General features: G+C 48.9%; 1 protein-coding gene across 3 annotated transcripts in view; it reads left to right on the top strand.

Annotated features, from left to right (window-relative positions):
* The window catches only part of CNTFR (ciliary neurotrophic factor receptor), an 822,875-nt gene extending 801,951 nt beyond the window's left edge, over positions 1 to 20,924 (top strand). For 2 of the 3 annotated variants that reach the window (XM_088458403.1, XM_088458404.1), the window contains one exon: positions 10,420 to 10,580. In XM_088458403.1, coding sequence (XP_088314529.1) covers positions 10,420 to 10,580 — 161 coding nt within the window. Of the gene's footprint in view, positions 1 to 10,419; positions 10,581 to 17,610 lie in introns of those variants that run through there. The other variant, XM_088458405.1, reaches the window with a different exon arrangement.
* The last annotated feature ends 2,692 nt before the right edge of the window (positions 20,925 to 23,616 follow it).

Raw genomic sequence — 23,616 nt, 5'->3', positions numbered from 1 at the left:
ATCATTGCACCAGAACCGTCACAGCACTAGACCAACCTGCAGCCAATCAGGGCACCAGAACCGTCCCAGCACTAGATCAACCTGCAGCCAATCAGAGCACCAGAACCGTCACATCACTAGACCAACCTGCAGCCAATCAGGGCACCAGAACCGTCACAGCACTAGACCAACCTGCAGCCAATCAGGGCACCAGAACCGTCACAACACTAGAACAACCTGCAGCCAATCAGAGCACCAGAACCGTCACATCACTAGACAAACCTGCAGCCAATCAGGGCACCAGAACCGTCACAGTACTAGACCAACCTGCAGCCAATCAGGGCACCAGAACCGTCACAGCACTAGACCAACCTGCAGCCAATCAGATAATAAGATCCGTCACAGCACTAGACCAACCTGCAGCCAATCAGGGCACCAGAACCGTCACAGTGCTAGACCAACCTGCAGCCAATCAGGGCACCAGAACCGTCACAGCACTAGACCAACCTGCAGCCAATCAGATAATAAGATCCGTCACAGCACTAGACCAACCTGCAGCCAATCAGGGCACCAGAACAGTCACAGCACTAGACCAACCTGCAGCCAATCAGATAATAAGATCCGTCACAGTACTAGACCAACCTGCAGCCAATCAGGGCACCAGAACCGTCACAGCACTAGACCAACCTGCAGCCAATCAGAGCACCAGAACCGTCACATCACTAGACCAACCTGCAGCCAATCAGGGCACCAGAACCGTCACAGTACTAGACCAACCTGCAGCCAATCAGGGCACCAGAACCGTCACAGCACTAGACCAACCTGCAGCCAATCAGATAATAAGATCCGTCACAGCACTAGACCAACCTGCAGCCAATCAGGGCACCAGAACCGTCACAGCACTAGACCAACCTGCAGCCAATCAGTTCACCAGAACCGTCACAGCACTAGACCAACCTGCAGCCAATCAGATAAGATCCGTCACAGTACTAGACCAACCTGCAGCCAATCAGATAAGATCCGTCACAGTACTAGACCAACCTGCAGCCAATCAGATAATAAGATCCGTCACAGCACTGGAACAATCTGAAGCCAATCAGGGCACCAGAACCGTCACATCTCTAGAACAACCTGCAGCCAATCAGGGCACCAGAACCGTCACTGCACTAGATCAATCTGAAGCCAATCAGGGCACCAGAACCGTCACTGCACTAGATCAATCTGAAGCCAATCAGGGCACCAGAACCGTCACAGCACTAGACCAACATGCAGCCAATCATTGCACCAGAACCGTCACAGCACTAGACCAACCTGCAGCCAATCAGGGCACCAGAACCGTCCCAGCACTAGATCAACCTGCAGCCAATCAGAGCACCAGAACCGTCACATCACTAGACCAACCTGCAGCCAATCAGGGCACCAGAACCGTCACAGCACTAGACCAACCTGCAGCCAATCAGGGCACCAGAACCGTCACAACACTAGAACAACCTGCAGCCAATCAGAGCACCAGAACCGTCACATCACTAGACCAACCTGCAGCCAATCAGGGCACCAGAACCGTCACAGTACTAGACCAACCTGCAGCCAATCAGGGCACCAGAACCGTCACAGCACTAGACCAACCTGCAGCCAAACAGATAATAAGATCCGTCACAGCACTAGACCAACCTGCAGCCAATCAGGGCACCAGAACCGTCACAGTACTAGACCAACCTGCAGCCAATCAGGGCACCAGAACCGTCACAGCACTAGACCAACCTGCAGCCAATCAGATAATAAGATCTGTCACAGCACTAGACCAACCTGCAGCCAATCAGGGCACCAGAACAGTCACAGCACTAGACCAACCTGCAGCCAATCAGGGCACCAGAACCGTCACAGCACTAGACCAACCTGCAGCCAATCAGAGCACCAGAACCGTCACATCACTAGACCAACCTGCAGCCAATCAGGGCACCAGAACCGTCACAGTACTAGACCAACCTGCAGCCAATCAGGGCACCAGAACCGTCACAGCACTAGACCAACCTGCAGCCAATCAGATAATAAGATCCGTCACAGCACTAGACCAACCTGCAGCCAATCAGGGCACCAGAACCGTCACAGTACTAGACCAACCTGCAGCCAATCAGGGCACCAGAACCGTCACAGCACTAGACCAACCTGCAGCCAATCAGATAATAAGATCCGTCACAGCACTAGACCAACCTGCAGCCAATCAGGGCACCAGAACAGTCACAGCACTAGACCAACCTGCAGCCAATCAGGGCACCAGAACAGTCACAGCACTAGAACAATCTGAAGCCAAATCAGAATATTTACAAGATAAAAGTGAATATTTGCCAATTGAAATAATTAGAGGCAGTGATGTACATGTAGATGTGAAATGTGTTTTATAGTAAACCCAGGCTCATATACCCAACATTCTTTACTGGGAGCAGAGGTTCTGCTTTAGTGCCGATCACAAACGCAAATACGGACGCAGATCAAGCAATTGTTAGCCATCGCGCATGTGTGTAAGCCGCACTGCACGTGCGCAACGATCGCACAGCGATTACGGATGCACAGAGGAACCCATCGCAGAGTGAGTGATGAGATGTCAGCGATTGGGGGGTGGTGACGGGGAACTGGTTGGCAAACCGTAGGCGTGTCTGTCCTTTTGGACGCCGTTTCCTTGCCGTGCATAAATTAGCCACTGCGTTTGTATACGCAGCATGAGAGCGCTCTGCGTACGAGGAGACTTGCAGTGTCTGCGGTAGGCGGTCGATGGTACCGATGTTTACGCTTAAGAGCGACATTGGACGGATGTGAGAAAGCAGAAGTGGGCGTCTTTATAGCAGATCAGCTTTGGCAAGCATTAGCATATTTTCACCGTTGCGTTGCGTACGGAATGAGGCCCAGAGTCCTGGGGTAATATCACCAATTTACCACCTAGGACGTACAATTCCATTCCATGCAGTCTGCCTGTATCCATATTGCGCTATGCAGGGCCGTGATATCCGTGTGCGCAGTGACCCAGACTGTACATTCCCAATATACAGGGGGAATATCAGTGACATCACCGAACAGGAAATTACCCCTTTCCTAAATTAATTTCCAATTCTAAGCATGTATCCGTCATCTCCTCCTGGCGCTCTCCGGGCTCACCCGCGTGGTTGGAGTGTACGGGGAACTAGCTAGGAGGAAGTATAACAAGCCATATATCCTAATTATCATCAGCGCTGCTCTGTAATTGACTCAAGGGCCATTGGGGAGAATCCTGCTATTTAGAGCAGAATGTGAAGCACGGTCCCTGGGATGTAAATAACTGGATTTAGAATATGAATTATGTTGCACAGAATGGGTTTAGTGAGCTCTAAGACGTCAATGACTGGATTTGGAATGTGAAGTCTCCTTTTAAATGAAGACTGATGTCGTCTGCGATGCAAATTGTAACATTGTTCTTGTAAAACTCTGAATTTATAAAGTGAATTTTGGCTGTGGCGGATTTACTGAATTTACTATGTGCAGTAGCAGAAAGTACATTACATGGACTCTCGTTACCATCTGTCTGTGCCATAAACAGGTGTTATATACAGTTACTGTACATTGTGCTGGCAGCGAGGGGAAGTGACTGAGCCCTACTGTATATACAGTACATACATATAGTGACTATAATGGTTACTCACCCCTCGGGGCTTTTTTCCATTATGCTGCGTTACACTATGGAGTTATGATGGATTTAATTGAAATTTATTCCCAATAATTAGCACCAAGTACCCCCATAATGTGCCAATAAAGATTTCATCCAACCATTTGTCATAGCTAATATAGAACAAAAAACTAAAAATAAGTGACTGCATTCGTATACGCCCCCTTGCTATATGCCAATGGCGATATTTACGCAGATTCAGCGATTGCCACTGCGCATGCGTATGTCGCGATTGCATTGTGATTACGTATGCACAGAGGATCCACTCGCAAAGTGAGCGACAGGTAGTCAGCGTTTGGGGGCGGTCACAGAAGCACAGGCGCGTCTCACCGTTTGAATGCCGTTTCATGGGCGTGCGTAAATTAGCCATTGGGATTACATTCGCGTGAGAGCCCTCAGCGTGCGAGGAGAGCGGCAGTGTCTGCCGCTGGTCATACCTGCCGCGAGGGCAAGATGGCTGCTTCATGTCCTTCAATGTTAACAATATTTACGCAGATACGCAACGTCGTATGCAGATAAGAAGGCAGCAGCGGGCGTCCCTATGCTCAGGTGACCTATGCGTATAGTCACAGCTGCGATCGTGTTAGCGTCTATTTCTGCATCAGGCCCAAGGTCTCCTCCGACCTAACCCCTGGCCATATACAAAATACATATTGTGTTTGGAGCAGGGCCGGCTCCAGGGGTAGGAGCACCCTGTGCCCATGCGGGCCCGAAAATGGGGGCATGTTGTTATTTTCAGGCGTGCCCACATGGCATGCCTCCAAGTAACGTCAGGCTAGGGGAAATCTCACTAGCTGGGCTTCCCCCAGCCCTCTCCCGTCACGATGCCGCACGCATGCGCGCTACATCCATTCTGGCACCGCCAGCTGGGGGTCCCCATCCTTCCAATTTGACCACCCGCAGGCCACTTCGGTCCACGGGTGGAAAATGTGGGACAGTAATGTCCCGCTGAAATTGGGATTTTGGGGAGGGGTGTGCCCTCTATGGGTGGCGTCCCCCGTTCGACCGTACTGATGGAACACCCCTAGAGCCGGCCCTGGTTTGGAGCCCACCTGTGTGCAGGTAAGTTGTCACATGACTGCAGCACATACACCTGACTCTGCCAGCTCTCCCAGGTACAGTAGTTACAGCATTTATCAGCACAGACTACAGAATGAGGAGAGAACATACCCAGCAGGTCCAGGACAAGGTCACTGAGAGGCACCAATCAGGAGAAAAGTGCAGGAATATTGTATCTATCAGTCTAAACTGTACATTGCAGGTATCTGAGCTGTAGGGTTACATTGCAGGTATCTAGGCTGTAGGGTTACATTGCAGGTATCTGGGCTGTAGGGTTATAGTGCAGGTATCTGGGCTGTAGGGTTACATTGCAGGTATCTGGGCTGTAGGGTTACATTGCAGGTATCTGAGCTGTAGGGTTACATTGCAGGTATCTGGGCTGTAGGGTTGCATAGTAGGTATCTGGGCTGTAGGGTTACATTGCAGGTATCTGGGCTGTAGGGTTGCATAGTAGGTATCTGGGCTGTAGGGTTACATTGCCGGTATCTGAGCTGTAGGGTTACTTTGCAGGTATCTGGGCTGTAGGGTTATAGTGCAGGTATCTGAGCTGTAGGGTTACATTGCAGGTATCTGGGCTGTAGGGTTACATTGCAGGTATCTGAGCTGTAGGGTTACATTGCAGGTATCTGAGCTGTAGGGTTATAGTGCAGGTATCTGGGCTGTAGGGTTACATTGCAGGTATCTGGGCTGTAGGGTTATAGTGCAGGTATCTGGGCTGTAGGGTTACATTGCAGGTATCTGGGCTGTAGGGTTACATTGCAGGTATCTGGGCTGTAGGGTTGCATAGTAGGTATCTGGGCTGTAGGGTTACATTGCAGGTATCTGAGCTGTAGGGTTACATTGCAGGTATCTGGGCTGTAGGGTTATAGTGCAGGTATCTGAGCTGTAGGGTTACATTGCAGGTATCTGGGCTGTAGGGTTACATTGCAGGTATCTGAGCTGTAGGGTTACATTGCAGGTATCTGAGCTGTAGGGTTATAGTGCAGGTATCTGGGCTGTAGGGTTACATTGCAGGTATCTGGGCTGTAGGGTTATAGTGCAGGTATCTGGGCTGTAGGGTTACATTGCAGGTATCTGAGCTGTAGGGTTACATTGCAGGTATCTGAGCTGTAGGGTTACATTGCAGGTATCTGAGCTGTAGGGTTATAGTGCAGGTATCTGGGCTGTAGGGTTACAGTGCAGGTATCTGGGCTGTGTAGGGTTACATTGCAGGTATCTGGGCTGTAGGGTTACATTGCAGGTATCTGGGCTGTGGGGTTACATTGCAGGTATCTGAGCTGTAGGGTTACATTGCAGGTATCTGAGCTGTAGGGTTACATTGCAGGTATCTAGGCTGTAGGGTTACATTGCAGGTATCTGGGCTGTAGGGTTATAGTGCAGGTATCTGGGATGTAGGGTTACATTGCAGGTATCTGGGCTGTAGGGTTACATTGCAGGTATCTGAGCTGTAGGGTTACATTGCAGGTATCTGGGCTGTAGGGTTGCATAGTAGGTATCTGAGCTGTAGGGTTACATTGCAGGTATCTGAGCTGTAGGGTTACATTGCAGGTATCTGAGCTGTAGGGTTATAGTGCAGGTATCTGGGCTGTAGGGTTACATTGCAGGTATCTGGGCTGTGTAGGGTTACATTGCAGGTATCTGGGCTGTAGGGTTACATTGCAGGTATCTGGGCTGTGGGGTTACATTGCAGGTATCTGAGCTGTAGGGTTACATTGCAGGTATCTGAGCTGTAGGGTTACATTGCAGGTATCTAGGCTGTAGGGTTACATTGCAGGTATCTGGGCTGTAGGGTTATAGTGCAGGTATCTGGGCTGTGGGGTTACATTGCAGGTATCTGAGCTGTAGGGTTACATTGCAGGTATCTGAGCTGTAGGGTTACATTGCAGGTATCTGAGCTGTAGGGTTACATTGCAGGTATCTGAGCTGTAGGGTTACATTGCAGGTATCTAGGCTGTAGGGTTACATTGCAGGTATCTGGGCTGTAGGGTTATAGTGCAGGTATCTGGGATGTAGGGTTACATTGCAGGTATCTGGGCTGTAGGGTTACATTGCAGGTATCTGAGCTGTAGGGTTACATTGCAGGTATCTGGGCTGTAGGGTTGCATAGTAGGTATCTGGGCTGTAGGGTTACATTGCAGGTATCTGAGCTGTAGGGTTACATTGCAGGTATCTAGGCTGTAGGGTTACATTGCAGGTATCTGGGCTGTAGGGTTACATTGCAGGTATCTGGGCTGTAAGGTTACATTGCAGGTATCTAGGCTGTAGGGTTACATTGCAGGTATCTGAGCTGTAGGGTTACATTGCAGGTATCTGGGCTGTGGGGTTACATTGCAGGTATCTGAGCTGTAGGGTTACATTGCAGGTATCTGGGCTGTAGGGTTACATTGCAGGTATCTTGGCTGTGGGGTTACATTGCAGGTGTCTGAGCTGTAGGGTTACTTTGCCGGTATCTGAGCTGTAGGGTTACATTGCAGGTATCTGAGCTGTAGGGTTACATTGCAGGTATCTGAGCTGTAGGGTTATAGTGCTGGTATCTGGGCTGTAGGGTTACATTGCAGGTATCTGGGCTGTAGGGTTACATTGCAGGTATCTGGGCTGTAGGGTTATAGTGCAGGTATCTGGGCTGTAGGGTTACATTGCAGGTATCTTAGCTGTAGGGTTACATTGCAGGTATCTGAGCTGTAGGGTTACATTGCAGGTATCTGAGCTGTAGGGTTATAGTGCAGGTATCTGGGCTGTAGGGTTACATTGCAGGTATCTGGGCTGTAGGGTTACATTGCAGGTATCTGGGCTGTAAGGTTACATTGCAGGTATCTAGGCTGTAGGGTTACATTGCAGGTATCTGGGCTGTAGGGTTACATTGCAGGTATCTGGGCTGTAGGGTTACATTGCAGGTATCTGGGCTGTAGGGTTACATTGCAGGTATCTGAGCCGTGGGGTTACATTGCAGGTATCTAGGCTGTAGGGTTACATTGCAGGTGTCTGAGCTGTAGGGTTACATTGCAGGTGTCTAGGCTGTAGGGTTACATTGCAGGTATCTGAGCTGTGGGGTTACATTGCAGGTATCTAGGCTGTAAGGTTACATTGCTGGTATCTGGGCTGTAGGGTTACATTGCAGGTATCTGAGCTGTGGGGTTACATTGCAGGTATCTAGGCTGTAGGGTTACATTGCAGGTATCTGAGCTGTAGGGTTACATTGCAGGTATCTGAGCTGTAGGGTTACATTGCAGGTATCTGGGCTGTAGGGTTACATTGCAGGTATCTGGGCTGTGGGGTTACATTGCAGGTATCTGAGCTGTAGGGTTACATTGCAGGTATCTGAGCTGTAGGATTACATTGCAGGTATCTGGGCTGTAGGGTTACATTGCAGGTATCTGGGCTGTAAGGTTACATTGCAGGTATCTGGGCTGTAGGGTTACATTGCAGGTATCTGGGCTGTGGGGTTGCATAGTAGGTATCTGGGCTGTAGGGTTACATTGCAGGTATCTGGGCTGTAGGGTTACATTGCAGGTATCTGAGCTGTAGGGTTACATTGCAGGTATCTGGGCTGTAGGGTTACATTGCCGGTATCTGAGCTGTAGGGTTACTTTGCCGGAATCTGGGCTGTAAGGTTACATTGCAGGTATCTAGGCTGTAGGGTTACATTGCAGGTATCTGGGCTGTAGGGTTACATTGCAGGTATCTGGGCTGTAGGGTTATAGTGCAGGTATCTGAGCTGTAGGGTTACATTGCAGGTATCTGGGCTGTAAGGTTACATTGCAGGTATCTAGGCTGTAGGGTTACATTGCAGGTATCTGGGCTGTAGGGTTACATTGCAGGTATCTGGGCTGTAGGGTTACATTGCAGGTATCTGAGCTGTAGGGTTACATTGCAGGTATCTGAGCTGTAGGGTTACATTGCAGGTATCTGGGCTGTAGGGTTACATTGCAGGTATCTGGGCTGTAGGGTTACAGTGCAGGTATCTGGGCTGTAGGGTTACATTACAGGTATCTGAGCTGTAGGGTTACATTGCAGGTGTCTGAGCTGTAGGGTTACATTGCAGGTGTCTGAGCTGTAGGGTTACATTGCAGGTATCTGGGCTGTAGGGTTACATTGCAGGTATCTGGGCTGTAAGGTTACATTGCAGGTATCTGAGCTGTAGGGTTTCATTGCAGGTGTCTGGGTTGTAGGGTTACATTGCAGGTATCTGAGGTGTAGGGTTATAGTGCAGGTATCTGGGCTGTAGGGTTACATTGCAGGTATCTGAGGTGTAGGGTTACATTGCAGGTATCTGGGCTGTAGGGTTATAGTGCAGGTATCTGGGCTGTAGGGTTATATTGCAGGTATCTGGGCTGTAGGGTTTCATTGTAGGTATCTGGGCTTTGGGTTACATTGCAGGTATCTGAGCTGTAGGGTTACATTGCAGGTATCTGAGCTGTAGGGTTACATTGCAAGTATCTGAGCTGTAGGGTTATAGTGCAGGTATCAGGGCTGTAGGGTTACATTGCAAGTATCTGAGCTGTAGGGTTATAGTGCAGGTATCTGGGCTGTAGGGTTACATTGCAGGTATGTGGGCTGTAGGGTTACATTGCAGGTATCTGAGCTGTAGGGTTACATTGCAGGTATCTGAGCTGTAGGGTTACATTGCAGGTATCTGAGCTGTAGGGTTACATTGCATATGTATATCGTTATCGTTTATATAGTTCTTTTAAGTTGGACCGTGTGTATGCACCAATACTGACAGACTCTGGTTATTTTTCACCTTTGTTATCTTTTTACCATCAATTCATATTTTGCCTGTACCGATCTGGGATGTACAGTACCTGCCATACGTTCACCCTCACAGGATGTACAGTACCTGCCACACATTCACCCTCACGGGATGTACAGTACCCACCGCACATTCACCCTCACGGGATGTACAGTACCCGCCACACATTCACCCTCACGGGATGTACAGTACCCACCACACTTTCACCCTCACGGGATGTACAGTACCCGCCACACATTCACTCTCACGGGATGTACAGTACCCACCCACATTCACCCTCACGGGATGTACAGTACCCGCTACACATTCACCCCCACGGGATGTACAGTACCCGCTACACATTCACCCTCACGGGATGTACAGTACCCGCTACACATTCACCCTCACAGGATGTACAGTACCCGCCACACATTCACCCTCACGGGATGTACAGTACCCGCCACACATTCATCCTCACGGGATGTACAGTACCTGACACACATTCACCCTCACAGGATGTACAGTACCCACCACACATTCACCCTCACGGGATGTACAGTACCCGCCACATATTCACCCTCACGGGATGTACAGTACCCACCACACATTCACCCTCACGGGATGTACAGTACCCGCCACACATTCACCCTAACGGGATGTTCAGTACCCGCCACACATTCACTCTCACGGGATGTACAGTACCCCCGCCACACATTCGCCCTCACGGGATGTACAGTACCCGCCACACATTTACCCTCACACTCTTTTTCCAGTGCCAGTCTGCCTTATAGCCTGGGAGCGTTTAGAGGGCTAACTTACCTCTATCCTTTGTGCCTATTTTATACTGCATAATATTAAATGTTACATTTTATTGCCACCATACTGACATACTGTATATAGGCTGTATAATGAGCTCCGCATGACTAATAATATAATGTATAATGTCTTTCTCTTCCAGAAACCACAACAACAATCACAACTACGACCACAACAACTTATGTAGCGCCCCCGACCACCACGGTGTGGGAGCCGGAGTCTGTAGTCGGGTCATCGGCGGTCCGGGTGTCCTGGCTCTGCGCGTTGCTAATGGCTTCACTTGGGATTTTGCTTATGTGGTAAGAACTTCCTGCATCTGTGTAATCTGCCATCACATCACGGGACAGATACAGAGTCACAGATGTCACATTGTCTTTTAATGGTGGACGATTCTGCCGCCATTTTGTAGCCTAGGCAGTTTACTTTTTACAGGTGTAAGGTTAATAAAAAAAACCAAAGGCTCTATTTATCGAACGGAGAAAACCCTATTTCCAGCTAATACATGGCATTTCTATCGCCGGCGAAATGCGTGGGTCCATAGTTAACAAGGATCATTACAGTACATCTACCACCACAATCCCGCTGCCGAGGAAAGTCCATGGAAATATACTTCATTGTTTGTATAAAGCATTTTCTCTTTGGAAATTATTTTAAAATTTGTATGTATGTATATGTATAAATGTATATATATATGTGTAATATGTGTGTATATATATATATATATATATTATATATATGGAATCAATATGGTTTACCAGCAGAGGTGAAAATCACGTTCGTTCTTTCTGGTAAGTATCGCTAACCTAATTCACCCCCTTACCCTCCTTTAGGGGTGCCTAGCCCTAACCCCCCCCCCAAGTGGCTAACCCTATCCCCCCTCTAAGTGCCTAAACCTAACCCCCCCTTCCCCGCAGCCTAACCCTAACCCACCCGGAGGTGCCTAACTCCCCCTTCCCCTAGCCTAAACCTCCCGGGGGGGTGCTTAACCCTAAGTCCCCCTTCGATCGGTTTTGTCCGTCGGCTTCCCGACTGCTTCCCATATATATATATATATATATATATATATATATATATATATATATATATATATGTGTATACAATACCTTGGCTTGCCACGTAGGAGTCATTTCAATTGCGGGAGGTGCCTGCAATCTAGGGTGCGCATATTCCCCCTTAAGATAGCCCTAATATTGGGTGCTTTTGTACGCACCCCTATGTGGTTACAACTGTTTTGTCTTGGCAAAATGTTGTGTCATTGCTTGCGTTTCAATGCCATGGCAAGAGCACATAGTGGGCACCGCTCCACAATTGAATCCCACCAACTACCGCCCCAGTTTTCTTCTCCCTTTCACTTCCAGACTACTTGAGCGGTTCGTCTACAGCCGCCTCTCAGCTATCTCTCTGCCAACTCCATCCTTGATCCTCTCCAATCTGGCTTTCGCCCACTTCACTCCACTGCCCTGGCCAAAGTCACCAATGACCTGCTTGCAGCCAAATTCAGGGGCCACTTCTCTCTGCTCATCCTCCTGGACCTCTCTGCAGCCTTCAACACCATGGATCATACTCGCCTCCTTCAGACCTTTGGCATCTCTGACACCGTCCATGCCTGGTTCACCTCTTACCTCACCAACCGCTCCTTTTCTGTGTCTGCCTTGGGCTCCACCTCCCCCCATTCCACCCTTCCCGTTGGTGTCCCACAAGGTGTCCTGGGCCCCCTGTTCTTCTCCCTGTACACCTCTACACTAGGAGAACTCATCAGCTCCTTTGGCCTCCAATACCACCTGTATGCCGATGACACACAACTATACCTCTCCTCTCCTGAACTCTCTCCTTCTGTCCTCTCTCAGGTAACCAGTTGCCTCTCCACCATCTCCTGGATGTCCGAGCCCTCTCTGAAGCATAACATGGACAAAACCTAACTCATCACCTTTCCCCCTAATAGAGTCTCCACTCCAACCAATCTCGCTATCACTGTTGACAAAACCATCATCTCCCCTGTCCCCCAACTTTGCTGCTTGGGTGTCACCCTTGACTCCACCCTCTCCTTCACCCCCCACATTCAAACTCTGGCTCAATCCTGTCGGCTCCAGCTGTGCAACATTACTCACATTAGGCCTTTCCTCTCCCAGAATGCTACCAAACTGATTATTCATTCATTAATCATTTCTCGGCTTGACTACTGCAACCTTCTCCTTACTCTCTCCACATTGCGATCTTGCCCCCCTCCAGTCTGTTCTCAATGCTGCAGCTAGACTTATCTTCCCCTCTGCCAAAACCTTCACTGGCTCCCATTTCCCTATAGAATACTCTTCAAGCTCCTCACCTTCACATACAAGGCCCTCTCTAACTCTACTGCTCCCTACATCACCAACCTCATCTCCTTACATACTCCCTCCTGCTCACTCCGGTCTGCCAATGACTGTTACCTCTCCTCCACCCTGGTTACTTCATCTCATGCTCGTATCCAAGATTTTGCCCGTGCAGCCCCCAGTCACTGGAATGAGCTCCCTCGCTCGATTGGGCTCTCACCGACCCTGCAGAGCTTCAAACATGCACTGAAAATCCACCTGTTCATCAAAGCATACCCTTCCACCACATAACCATGTTACCAGGTCTCTGTCCCTCCCGCCTCAGCCATCTCTACCTTGCTTACTTCCTGCACTCAGGTCCCCCTCTACACACTCATGCCTCATGTCATCTGTCTGTCTCCCCTCTCCTCTAGATTGTAAGCTCCTAGGAACAGTGGGCCTGATTCAGAGCCGGACGCTATTTGCGAATGGTCGTTCAGAAAAAGGGGCCAGCTATTTAAATTGAGCGCTCCCTCTTTGCGGTCTGTTGACGCCTCTATGTCTGAACGAGCGAACGAAACATGCGCTCGCTATTTTGTAAAGACGCCCCCTGGCCGTTCGCATCCTACATCATCTCCGCTATTTATTAGATCAATCGAGTACATCGAAAGGCGTCTGAACTGCTCGCAGTGCTTGTGGTTGGATTTTCCTACCGCAATCATGCGAACAGTTCAGGCAAGTGACGTGGTTGATGACACTGCTTTGTTAATTATGCACACCCTTAAAACGCCCGTTTTGACCGTTTGGCACGCCTGCGTTCGGATCTCCACTCCCCGTTTTCAAGCACCTTCCCCTGTTACCACCCACAAACGCCTCATCCTGTCACTCAAGTTAGCAGGCACTCGCTATTTTGCGAGCGCACGATTTCCGACCGCACTGACTGGTTGGCGCATGCGCATTACGACCCATACGCATGCGCAGTTGTGCGAACATCGCTCGGAGCGAACGAGCGTCCGTTTACGAGCGGCTCTGAATCAGGCCCAGCGTCTTTCTCCCTACTGTCTCACAGCCCTCTTCTCTAGCTCTTCAACAACAGTCTTTACCTTCCCAGCTGTATTGTGTATGGAGAATTGTGTTGCTAATTGTTACTTGTGCTCTGTTTATATTTTGGTTACTGTATTGTAATGTGATGTTCTGTGCACCCTGTACAGTATGTACGGCACTTCGGCCCACGTGTGGCACCCTAAAAATAAAATATAATTGGCTGAAATCAGTGGGGAGGCTCCTAGACTCTGGAGGTATATTTACTGTAGCTACCAATCAGAGTCCACTTAACATTTATCTAGCACCTTCTAGAATAGCTAGAATCTGATTGGTTGCTATGGACAACATCTCCATTTCTAAAAACCAGCACTTTCGACAATTTATCCCTGGGCATCAGGGAAAGTAACTATACTGGGACCACTGGAGTTACAGTTCTGCCATCCCAACGGTCTCAGGGCCTGATTCAGAGCCGGACGCTCTGACAGAGTGTTCTGTGTTTTTAGAGCGGCCTCCTGGCCGCAGCTGACCCACAGCTATAGCGAGCGGCCAAAAAGATGGTCACGATGGTCAAGACCATCGCGACCATCGGGCTTGCAACGAGACCCTTGCGGTAGGGTCTCGTTGCCGCAAGCCCTAGAGTGCTTTTGGCTCTATCAGAGCCGAGAGCACTCCCACTGACATCAGTGGGGCCGGCCCCAGATGGTAGGCGTTCCCATGGGAACGCTTCCGTCTGGGCAGCCACACCCCCGGCCCGCCCACCAAAGGGGGCGTGCTGTCACTCAACATCGACAGCACACCCCCTTTGGTACGAGACCCGGAGCGACGGATTGCCCATAGCCGGCTCCGTCGTGCGCATGCGTTCTGGGCCACCATCGACCTGGTTGCGAGCGCTCAGCGCTAGCGAAATGGTCAGAATCAGGCCCTCAGTATGGATGTGTCCTCATATATCTAGCCTCCTTGCGCGCTAAACAGCCCTTCTAGTCGCGCCATGCCGTGGTGTGACTCTGTAGCGCCGAGCGTCTTTTTATGGGTCTTTTTTACCTTCAAATGCATCTTATTTGCACAACGATGCGACTAGATATGCGGCATGTCTATGTTCTCTGAGCGACTGCGGGTGTACCTGCATGTGACATGCTGCTTTACAGTGTTACAGTCACTGACATAGTAATGTAGCATTATGCATGCAGATACAGCCGCAGTCACACACAGAATATAGGCATGCAGATACACCCGCAGTCACACACACAGAACATAGGCATGCAGATACACCCGCAGTCACACACAGAATATAGGCATGCAGATACACCCGCAGTCACACACAGAATATAGGCATGCAGATACACCCGCAGTCACACACAGAATATAGGTATGCAGATACACCCGCAGTCACACACAGAATATAGGTATGCAGATACACCCGCAGTCACACACAGAATATAGGTATGCAGATACAGCCGCAGTCACACACAGAATACAGACATGCAGATACACCCGCAGTCACACACAGAATATAGGCATGCAGATACACCCGCAGTCACACACAGAATATAGGCATGCAGATACAGCCGCAGTCACATACAGAATATAGGTATGCAGATACACCCGCAGTCACACACAGAACATAGGCATGCAGATACACCCGCAGTCACACACAGAATATACGCATGCAGATACACCCGCAGTCACACACAGAATACAGGCATGCAGATATACCCGCAGTCACACACAGAATACAGGCATGCAGATACACCCGCAGTCACACACAGAATATAGGCATGCAGATACAGCCGCAGTCACACACAGAATATAGGTATGCAAATACACCCGCAGTCACACACAGAACATAGGCATGCAGATACACCCGCAGTCACACACAGAATATACGCATGCAGATACACCCGCAGTCACACACAGAATACAGGCATGCAGATACACCCGCAGTCACACACAGAATACAGGCATGCAGATACACCCGCAGTCACACACAGAATATAGGCATGCAGATACCCCCGCAGTCACACACAGAATATAGGCATGCAGATACACCCGCAGTCACACACAGAATATAGGCATGCAGATACACCCGCAGTCACACACAGAATATAGGTATGCAGATACACCCGCAGTCACACACAAAATATAGGCATGCAGATACCCCCGCAGTCACACACAGAATATAGGCATGCAGATACACCCGCAGTCACACACAGAATATAGGTATGCAGATACACCCACAGTCACACACAGAATATAGGCATGCAGATACACCCGCAGTCACACACAGAATATAGGCATACAGATACACCCGCAGTCACACACAGAATATAGGCATGCAGATACCCCCGCAGTCACACACAGAATATACGCATGCAGATACACCCGCAGTCACACACAGAATATAGGTATGCAGATACACCCGCAGTCACACACAGAATATAGGCATGCAGATACACCCGCAGTCACACACAGAATATAGGCATGCAAATACACCCGCAGTCACACACAGAATATAGGCATGCAGCATATAATGTTACTCAGGCTGCTTGTGCTACCTAGTCGCATCGTTGTGCAAATAAGACACATTTGAAGGTAAAAGACGCACAAAAAGACGTTCGTCGATACTGAGTCACACTGAGCTCCCACATTATGTGCGGCGCGACATGTAGCGCACGGAGGCTGGGTGTATGTGCGCACCGTCCGGTCCTGGATTTGGCGATATCGTCCATCGTTAAATCATTCATATCGTTCATTTGTATGCTACCCACAATCGACTAACGATGCACGTTGCCGCATGGACGATAACGATATTATATAAATGATATAAACATCCACGCATGCAGGCCGACCTGGACGATATCTATCAGTGCCTGCAGGAGGGGATGGTCATTGGCCGTGGGTGATATTGTTGGTGTGTGGGTGATATTGTTGGTGTGTGGGTGATATTGTTTGTGTGTGGATGATATTGTTGGTGTGTGGGTGATATTGTTGGTGTGTGGGTGATATTGTTGGTGTGTGGGTGATATTGTTGGTGTGTGGGTGATATTGTTGGTGTGTGGATGATATTGTTGGTGTGTGGGTGATATTGTTTGTGTGTGGGTGATATTGTTGGTGTGTGGGTAATATTGTTGGTGTGTGGGTGATATTGTTGGTGTGTGGGTGATATTGTTGGTGTGTGGGTGATATTGTTGGTGTGTGGGTCATATTGTTGGTGTGTGGGTAATATTGTTGGTGTGTGGATGATATTGTTGGTGTGTGGATGATATTGTTGGTGTGTGGGTGATATTGTTGGTGTGTGGATGATATTGTTGGTGTGTGGGTGATATTGTTGGTGTGTGGGTGATATTGTTGATGTGTGGGTGATATTGTTGGTGTGTGGATGATATTGTTGGTGTGTGGGTAATATTGTTGGTGTGTGGATGATATTGTTGGTGTGTGGATGATATTGTTGGTGTGTGGGTGATATTGTTTGTGTGTGGATGATATTGTTGGTGTGTGGGTAATATTGTTGGTGTGTGGGTGATACTGTTGGTGTGTGGGTGATACTGTTGGTGTGTGGGTGATATTGTTGGTGTGTGGGTAATATTGTTGGTGTGTGGGTGATACTGTTGGTGTGTGGGTGATACTGTTGGTGTGTGGGTGATATTGTTGGTGTGTGGGTGATACTGTTGGTGTGTGGGTGATACTGTTGGTGTGTGGGTGATATTGTTGGTGTGTGGGTGATACTGTTGTTGTGTGGGTGATATTGTTGGTGTGTGGATGAACGATATCATTCAACCAACACACCGGATATTTCAAGGGAGATCGTTCAGCGATATCGATCGCTGAAGATATCGTCCCGTGTGTACGCAGCATAAGTCAGGTATTTCTTTGCTGGTATAAAATACTGCATCTTGTAACCGGTTGTCTTTCTCTGACGTTGACACTATATTTGGCGAGTGCCTTATAGGAGGCGCAGACTGTCATTTGGATGAACTCATGTGATTGTCTCCGTTTCCTTGCAGATTCCTTCGTTGCATTCCCACGTCAAGTATTTCAATATTTTTTCTCTATTTTGCACATGTTAAGGAGGATACAACTTATTTTCATTTTATCTTCATTGGTTACGATATTTCTTTTTTTTTTCCTTTGGAATGGACAAATCCAACTACAACCAGAGTTCTGCCATGCCCGACAGGTACAAAAGGAAAATTAAAAAAACAAAAAAGAAATCTACAAAAAATAAAAAATGGATCTATAGTATCAAATGAAAAACGCACCATAAAATCAAACTGTACAGCGATAACACAACTCGGATGTACGGGGAAAAAAAAATTCTGCCAAAACAAAGCAAGGAATGCTTTATTGAAAGCGAACCAGATTTACAGGACGCACAGCATATTCGTGGGGACCGGACAAACTCACTTTGCTACTTTTGGAGACTTTCTGGATGATGGGACGCTACGATCGTCATAGGATCATACAGCTATACCGCCATGCCAAAGACGACTGCTCGTTTCTCTCCCACAATGCTGTGCTTCCCAAGACACCGCGGTACCACAAAACATGGAGCTAATCCTTCTGGCGTATTCTGAGCCACAGAACAGTATCACTCGATAACGTTTAAATGTTCCTTCAGCCGTACGCGCCTTTTCCTTTTCACGCTTTTCCTGTTTCGGTTTATTTTGCCCAATGAGCAGACTCTGTGCATCGTAATTCTAACCTCGTTTGCACTGTTGGTTAAAACTTTTGAGGAAGTTTCTCCTTACTGTCTGATTTGATACCACAAACAAAAGAGGGTCGATTATTTGACTGAAACGGCGTTTCCCCGCCAAACGGCCGGTCAGAGCTTCTCCGGGGGAGGGACGTAAATCCCACAGCGCTGCTCACGGCCTCTTGGGTTGATGAACATTTTTATTATGAACACTGAATTATCAGCCCGATTCATCTGAATTCTTTTCATACATTTCTGAAACTTTTTCCAAAATGTGGACTTCACCCGTCATGGCGTCCTGGAACTTAATGCTGCGCTGGTCTCACATCCATGCGGGGCTTCCATCGTTACTCTGTATGTGACGTTATTGTGTATTTTTGGTCTACGCTCTCGTTATAGAAGACTTGTGAATTCTGTAAAATTTGATGGGAACATTGAATTTTTCACCACAGTTCTGGGAATTGGCTGAGTAGTGTTGTTGTGGATTGTAGTAAATCCCACTGCTGGGATGGAAACTGATAAGTAACAGCATAGACATCCTGTCATCGCCACAGTGGAACGAGACCTGGCTGACGGTGTAACGCAAACACCACGCAGCTCGTTGTCATATCAGCCAATCAGACATCAGCTTTCAGCGGTCTCAGAGTGCATCAGGATAGTTACACAATCCTAATTGATGGTTGTAGTATACAAATATGTTCATTTATATGCATTGGTCAGCAGAAAGGCTCCCTACTGTTACTTGCTTTTATATTAATTTTTTATTCAATCCCCCCGCCCTCCGAGCACATATAAGCGAGCAGCCCGGCCTCTGACTCCGGGGCGGTGAGCTTGACGCAACTGTGTCAGTTGCATTATATACGATGTGTATAACTTTGGGGTGGTCGTATTTGTGGAGCCATGAAACAGGCGCAACCTGGAGACACTCAGACCATAGAACCAGCCAGATCTATCGTCAGAACACGGACATTGGGGGAGATTTATCAAAGCTCGGAGAGAGATAAGGACCCAGTCAATCAGCTCCTGTCATTTTTCCAAAACAGCTTGTAACATGGCAGTTAGGAGCTGATTGGTTGGTACTTTATCCATCATCTGGCTTTGCTAAATCTCCCCCATAGTAACAAACTGACATCACATGAATAAGTGAACATTACGCTGCAAGCCGTGTTTGCCTGGCTTGTAATTAGAAGCCTCACCCCGTCCCTCACAATGCCTCCAGAGAACATGAAAGTGAGGTGCGAGGTGGCATGGAGGCACAAGTCGGCCGTGTGGTTTGTGTGTTTGGCTCCTGTTGGAAGGATGAATTGATCAGTAACAGGAGCTGTAACGCACTAACCAAATAACCGTGTGGTTTGTATACTCTGATTATACACTGAAGCCGCCATAAACGGTGCGATATGCACCACGCGACGGGAGATCCGACGACCAACTTATCGGGCGGTTCCCACACACGGTGCGATCGAGTGGCCGACCTGCCGATATGCCGGCTCCCCCCTCCCCCACCCGCATAGCGCTGCATGGGCTCTGGGGGTTCAATGTACGACCCCATGGGTGCACGCACTGGCCGATTTCATGCCCAACACACTGGCCGATATCGTGCCCATACACGGTACAATAATCGTACCAATCCGTCGGATCGGCTGCTTTATCGCACCGTGTATGGGCGGCTATACAGGGCACCAACCTCAGAGAGATCTAATTATCCCTAACACAGGGGAATGTGTGTGCCAGACATATTGTTAACACTCTGATCCTGCGCCATGATGTCATATTCCACGCTGTTAGCGCATGCCCGAAGGCCATTGCATTGGTGGCAGATGATCACACCTAGATGAGGATTATGGGGAAGGGAAAGCAAATAATGAAACTGCGCTGGGTGTGATGTAACGACAGCAGCTTCATTATAGAACGTAGGCAACATGTCACATAAGAGTCATTTATACTTTAATTCCTTAATATTTACATTAGAGAAATACGAAAGGAAATATATATATACAGCTAATATTCAGACAAAGGAAAACTAGGAAAGTGATGATATCTCCATTACTTTGTGCAATAATGTACATTCCGCCACACCGATATACCGTCCTTCATTACACACCTACCGATGATGGGAGCATGGGAACATGACTATATCACCCATCGGACCTGCTTGTAGCGCACATCGTCAGCGACATAGCGGGTACACAATGCCCGATGTGGACATATCCGATCCGCCGGATCGGACGACATATCGTCTAGTGCACAGGTTCTCAAACAGTGCATGTTTTCCAGGTCTCCTCACAGAAACACAAGGGAAATAATTAGCTCTCTCTGTGCAACTTTTAAAATGTGAGTAATGAGTACACCTGTGCTCCTGCTGGGTGACCTGGGAAATGTGTCAGTGAGTAATGATTACACCTGTGCTCCTGCTGGGTGACCTGGGAAATGTGCCAGTGAGTAATGATTACACCTGTGCTCCTGCTGGGTGACCTGGGAAATGTGTCAGTGAGTAATGAATACACCTGTGCACCTGCTGGGTGACCTGGGAAATGTCAGCGAGTAATGAATACACCTGTGCACCTGCTGGGTGACCTGGAAAATGTGTCAGTGAGTAATGAATACACCTGTGCTCCTGCTGGGTGACCTGGGAAATGTGTCAGTGAGTAATGATTACACCTATGCTCCTGCTGGGTGACCTGGGAAATGTGTCAGTGAGTAATGATTACACCTGTGCTCCTGCTGGGTGACCTGGGAAATGTGTCCGTGAGTAATGAGTACACCTGTGCTCCTGCTGGGTGACCTGGGCAATGTGTCAGTGAGTAATGAGTACACCTGTGCTCCTGCTGGGTGACCTGGGAAATGTGTCAGTGAGTAATGAGTACACCTGTGCTCCTGCTGGGTGACCTGGGAAATGTGTCAGTGAGTAATGATTACACCTGTGCTCCTGCTGGGTGACCTGGGAAATGTGTCAGTGAGCAATGACTACACCTGTGCTCCTGCTGAGAGACCTGGAAAATGTGTCAGTGAGTAATGAGTACACCTGTGCTCCTGCTGGGTGACCTGTGAAATGTGTCAGTGAGTAATGATTACACCTGTGCTCCTGCTGGGTGACCTGGAAAATGTGTCAGTGAGTAATGAGTACACCTGTGCACCTGCTGGGTGACCTGGAAAATGTGTCAGTGAGTAATGAATACACCTGTGCTCCTGCTGGGTGACCTGGGAAATGTGCCAGTGAGTAATGATTACACCTGTGCTCCTGCTGGGTGACCTGGGAAATGTGTCAGTGAGTAATGAGTACACCTGTGCACCTGCTGGGTGACCTGGGAAATGTGTCAGTGAGTAATGAGTACACCTGTGCTCCTGCTGGGTGACCTGGGAAATGTGTCAGTGAGTAATGATTACACCTGTGCTCCTGCTGGGTGACCTGGGAAATGTGTCAGTGAGTAATGATTACACCTGTGCACCTGCTGGGTGACCTGGGAAATGTGTCAGTGAGTAATGATTACACCTGTGCACCTGCTGGGTGACCTGGGAAATGTGTCCGTGAGTAATGAATACACCTGTGCTCCTGCTGGGTGACCTGGGAAATGTGTCCGTGAGTAATGAGTACACCTGTGCTCCTGCTGGGTGACCTGGGAAATGTGTCAGTGAGTAATGATTACACCTGTGCTCCTGCTGGGTGACCTGGGAAATGTGTCAGTGAGTAATGAATACACCTGTGCACCTGCTGGGTGACCTGGGAAATGTGTCAGTGAGTAATGATTACACCTGTGCACCTGCTGGGTGACCTGGGAAATGTGTCAGTGAGTAATGAGTACACCTGTGCTCCTGCTGGGTGACCTGGGAAATGTGTCAGTGAGTAATGATTACACCTGTGCTCCTGCTGGGTGACCTGGGAAATGTGTCAGTGATTAATGATTACACATGTGCTCCTGCTGGGTGACCTGGGAAATGTGTCAGTGAGTAATGAGTACACCTGTGCTCCTGCTGGGTGACCTGGGAAATGTGTCAGTGAGTAATGATTACACCTGTGCTCCTGCTGGGTGACCTGGGAAATGTGTCAGTGAGTAATGAGTACACCTGTGCTCCTGCTGGGTGACCTGGGAAATGTGTCCGTGAGTAATGAGTACATCAGCGGCACCGTTCGCATTCCGCGGAACGCGCCAACCTCCCACTCCTGAGAACTGCCCGGAATACCCATCTGACCTAGGACCTCAGGGTCCAACCAACTAACACTGAGGCGCACCCCCTCCCATTACTAATGTTACATTATTTCTCCTAAGTTCCAACCTGTAAGTTATGATATATGGAGCTGTCTGCGTTACATCTGTCACTTGTGTGTCTGAATGATTTCATCACTTAGCGTGCGCCTAGAACTTCGCTTAGCGCGCCATGTGCAACCTGAAGGTGCACTCATGTGTCTCAGGAAAGTTGAGCCCCAATCTACGCCACCTCGGAGGTGTTGGAATAATTAGATCTTTCTGTAGGGATCAAAGTGCTGTGACCACACCGCAATCTTGTGCCCACCCCCATAAATTGTGCTCTTTCACCCATTTATCTCATTTAAACAGTCCTGTCTCAAGAAACTGAGGACCTCATTCAGAGTCGGTCGTTGCGGCCGCACGGTCGTAAGGGAAAAGGGGCCGGATATGCAAATGATTCCCTCGCAAGTTGCGTCCTTAAGATCGGATCGTTAGCTGGCCGACCAAGGGGAGGATGCTGCCGTAAGACAAAAAATACGCCCCCTTCTCGTACGCATTACACGTCATCTCCGGCCATATAAGGATTAATCGAGACCATCGGTAACCATCGGAGCTGGTCATAGAGCTTAAGGTTGACCATACCCTCTCTTAAGCACTACGATGAGGTCAGTGTACAAACCACCCATGTCACGTGTGCCATGACGCTACTTTGTTAATTATGCACTCCCATAAAACGCCGTTCACATAGTTAGGCACGCCTGCGTTCGGATCTCCACTCCCCCGTTTTCAAGCACCTTCCCCTGTTACCACCCACAAACGCCTCATCCTGTCACTCAAACTACCGACCTGGCTGTGTTCAAGGAGAGAGAAATTTCTGATAGTAGCAGCTAGTTTGCGCAAGCGCATTGCGAACTTTACGAATGCGCAGTATAGCGAACATCGGTGGCGTACGACCGTGCGGCCGCAACGACCGACTCTGAATGAGGTCCTAAATGCTGGTAATGCAGGGGGGTCTAAGGTTGGGGATATTATCCGCGTCAGCAAGGAAAGCACCAGGTTCTCCCGTCTGGAAACGCGCTGGGATTCGCCACCATCCTGGCAGGCAAATCCATGCAGCTACTCTTAAAAACAGA

The sequence above is a fragment of the Taudactylus pleione genome, unplaced genomic scaffold (genome assembly GCF_031769625.1).
Source record: "Taudactylus pleione unplaced genomic scaffold, aTauple2 ptg000830l, whole genome shotgun sequence".
Lineage (NCBI taxonomy): Eukaryota > Metazoa > Chordata > Amphibia > Anura > Myobatrachidae > Taudactylus > Taudactylus pleione.
Note: the sequence above shows the minus strand (reverse complement) of the source record. Positions and strands in the feature narration are given on the sequence as shown.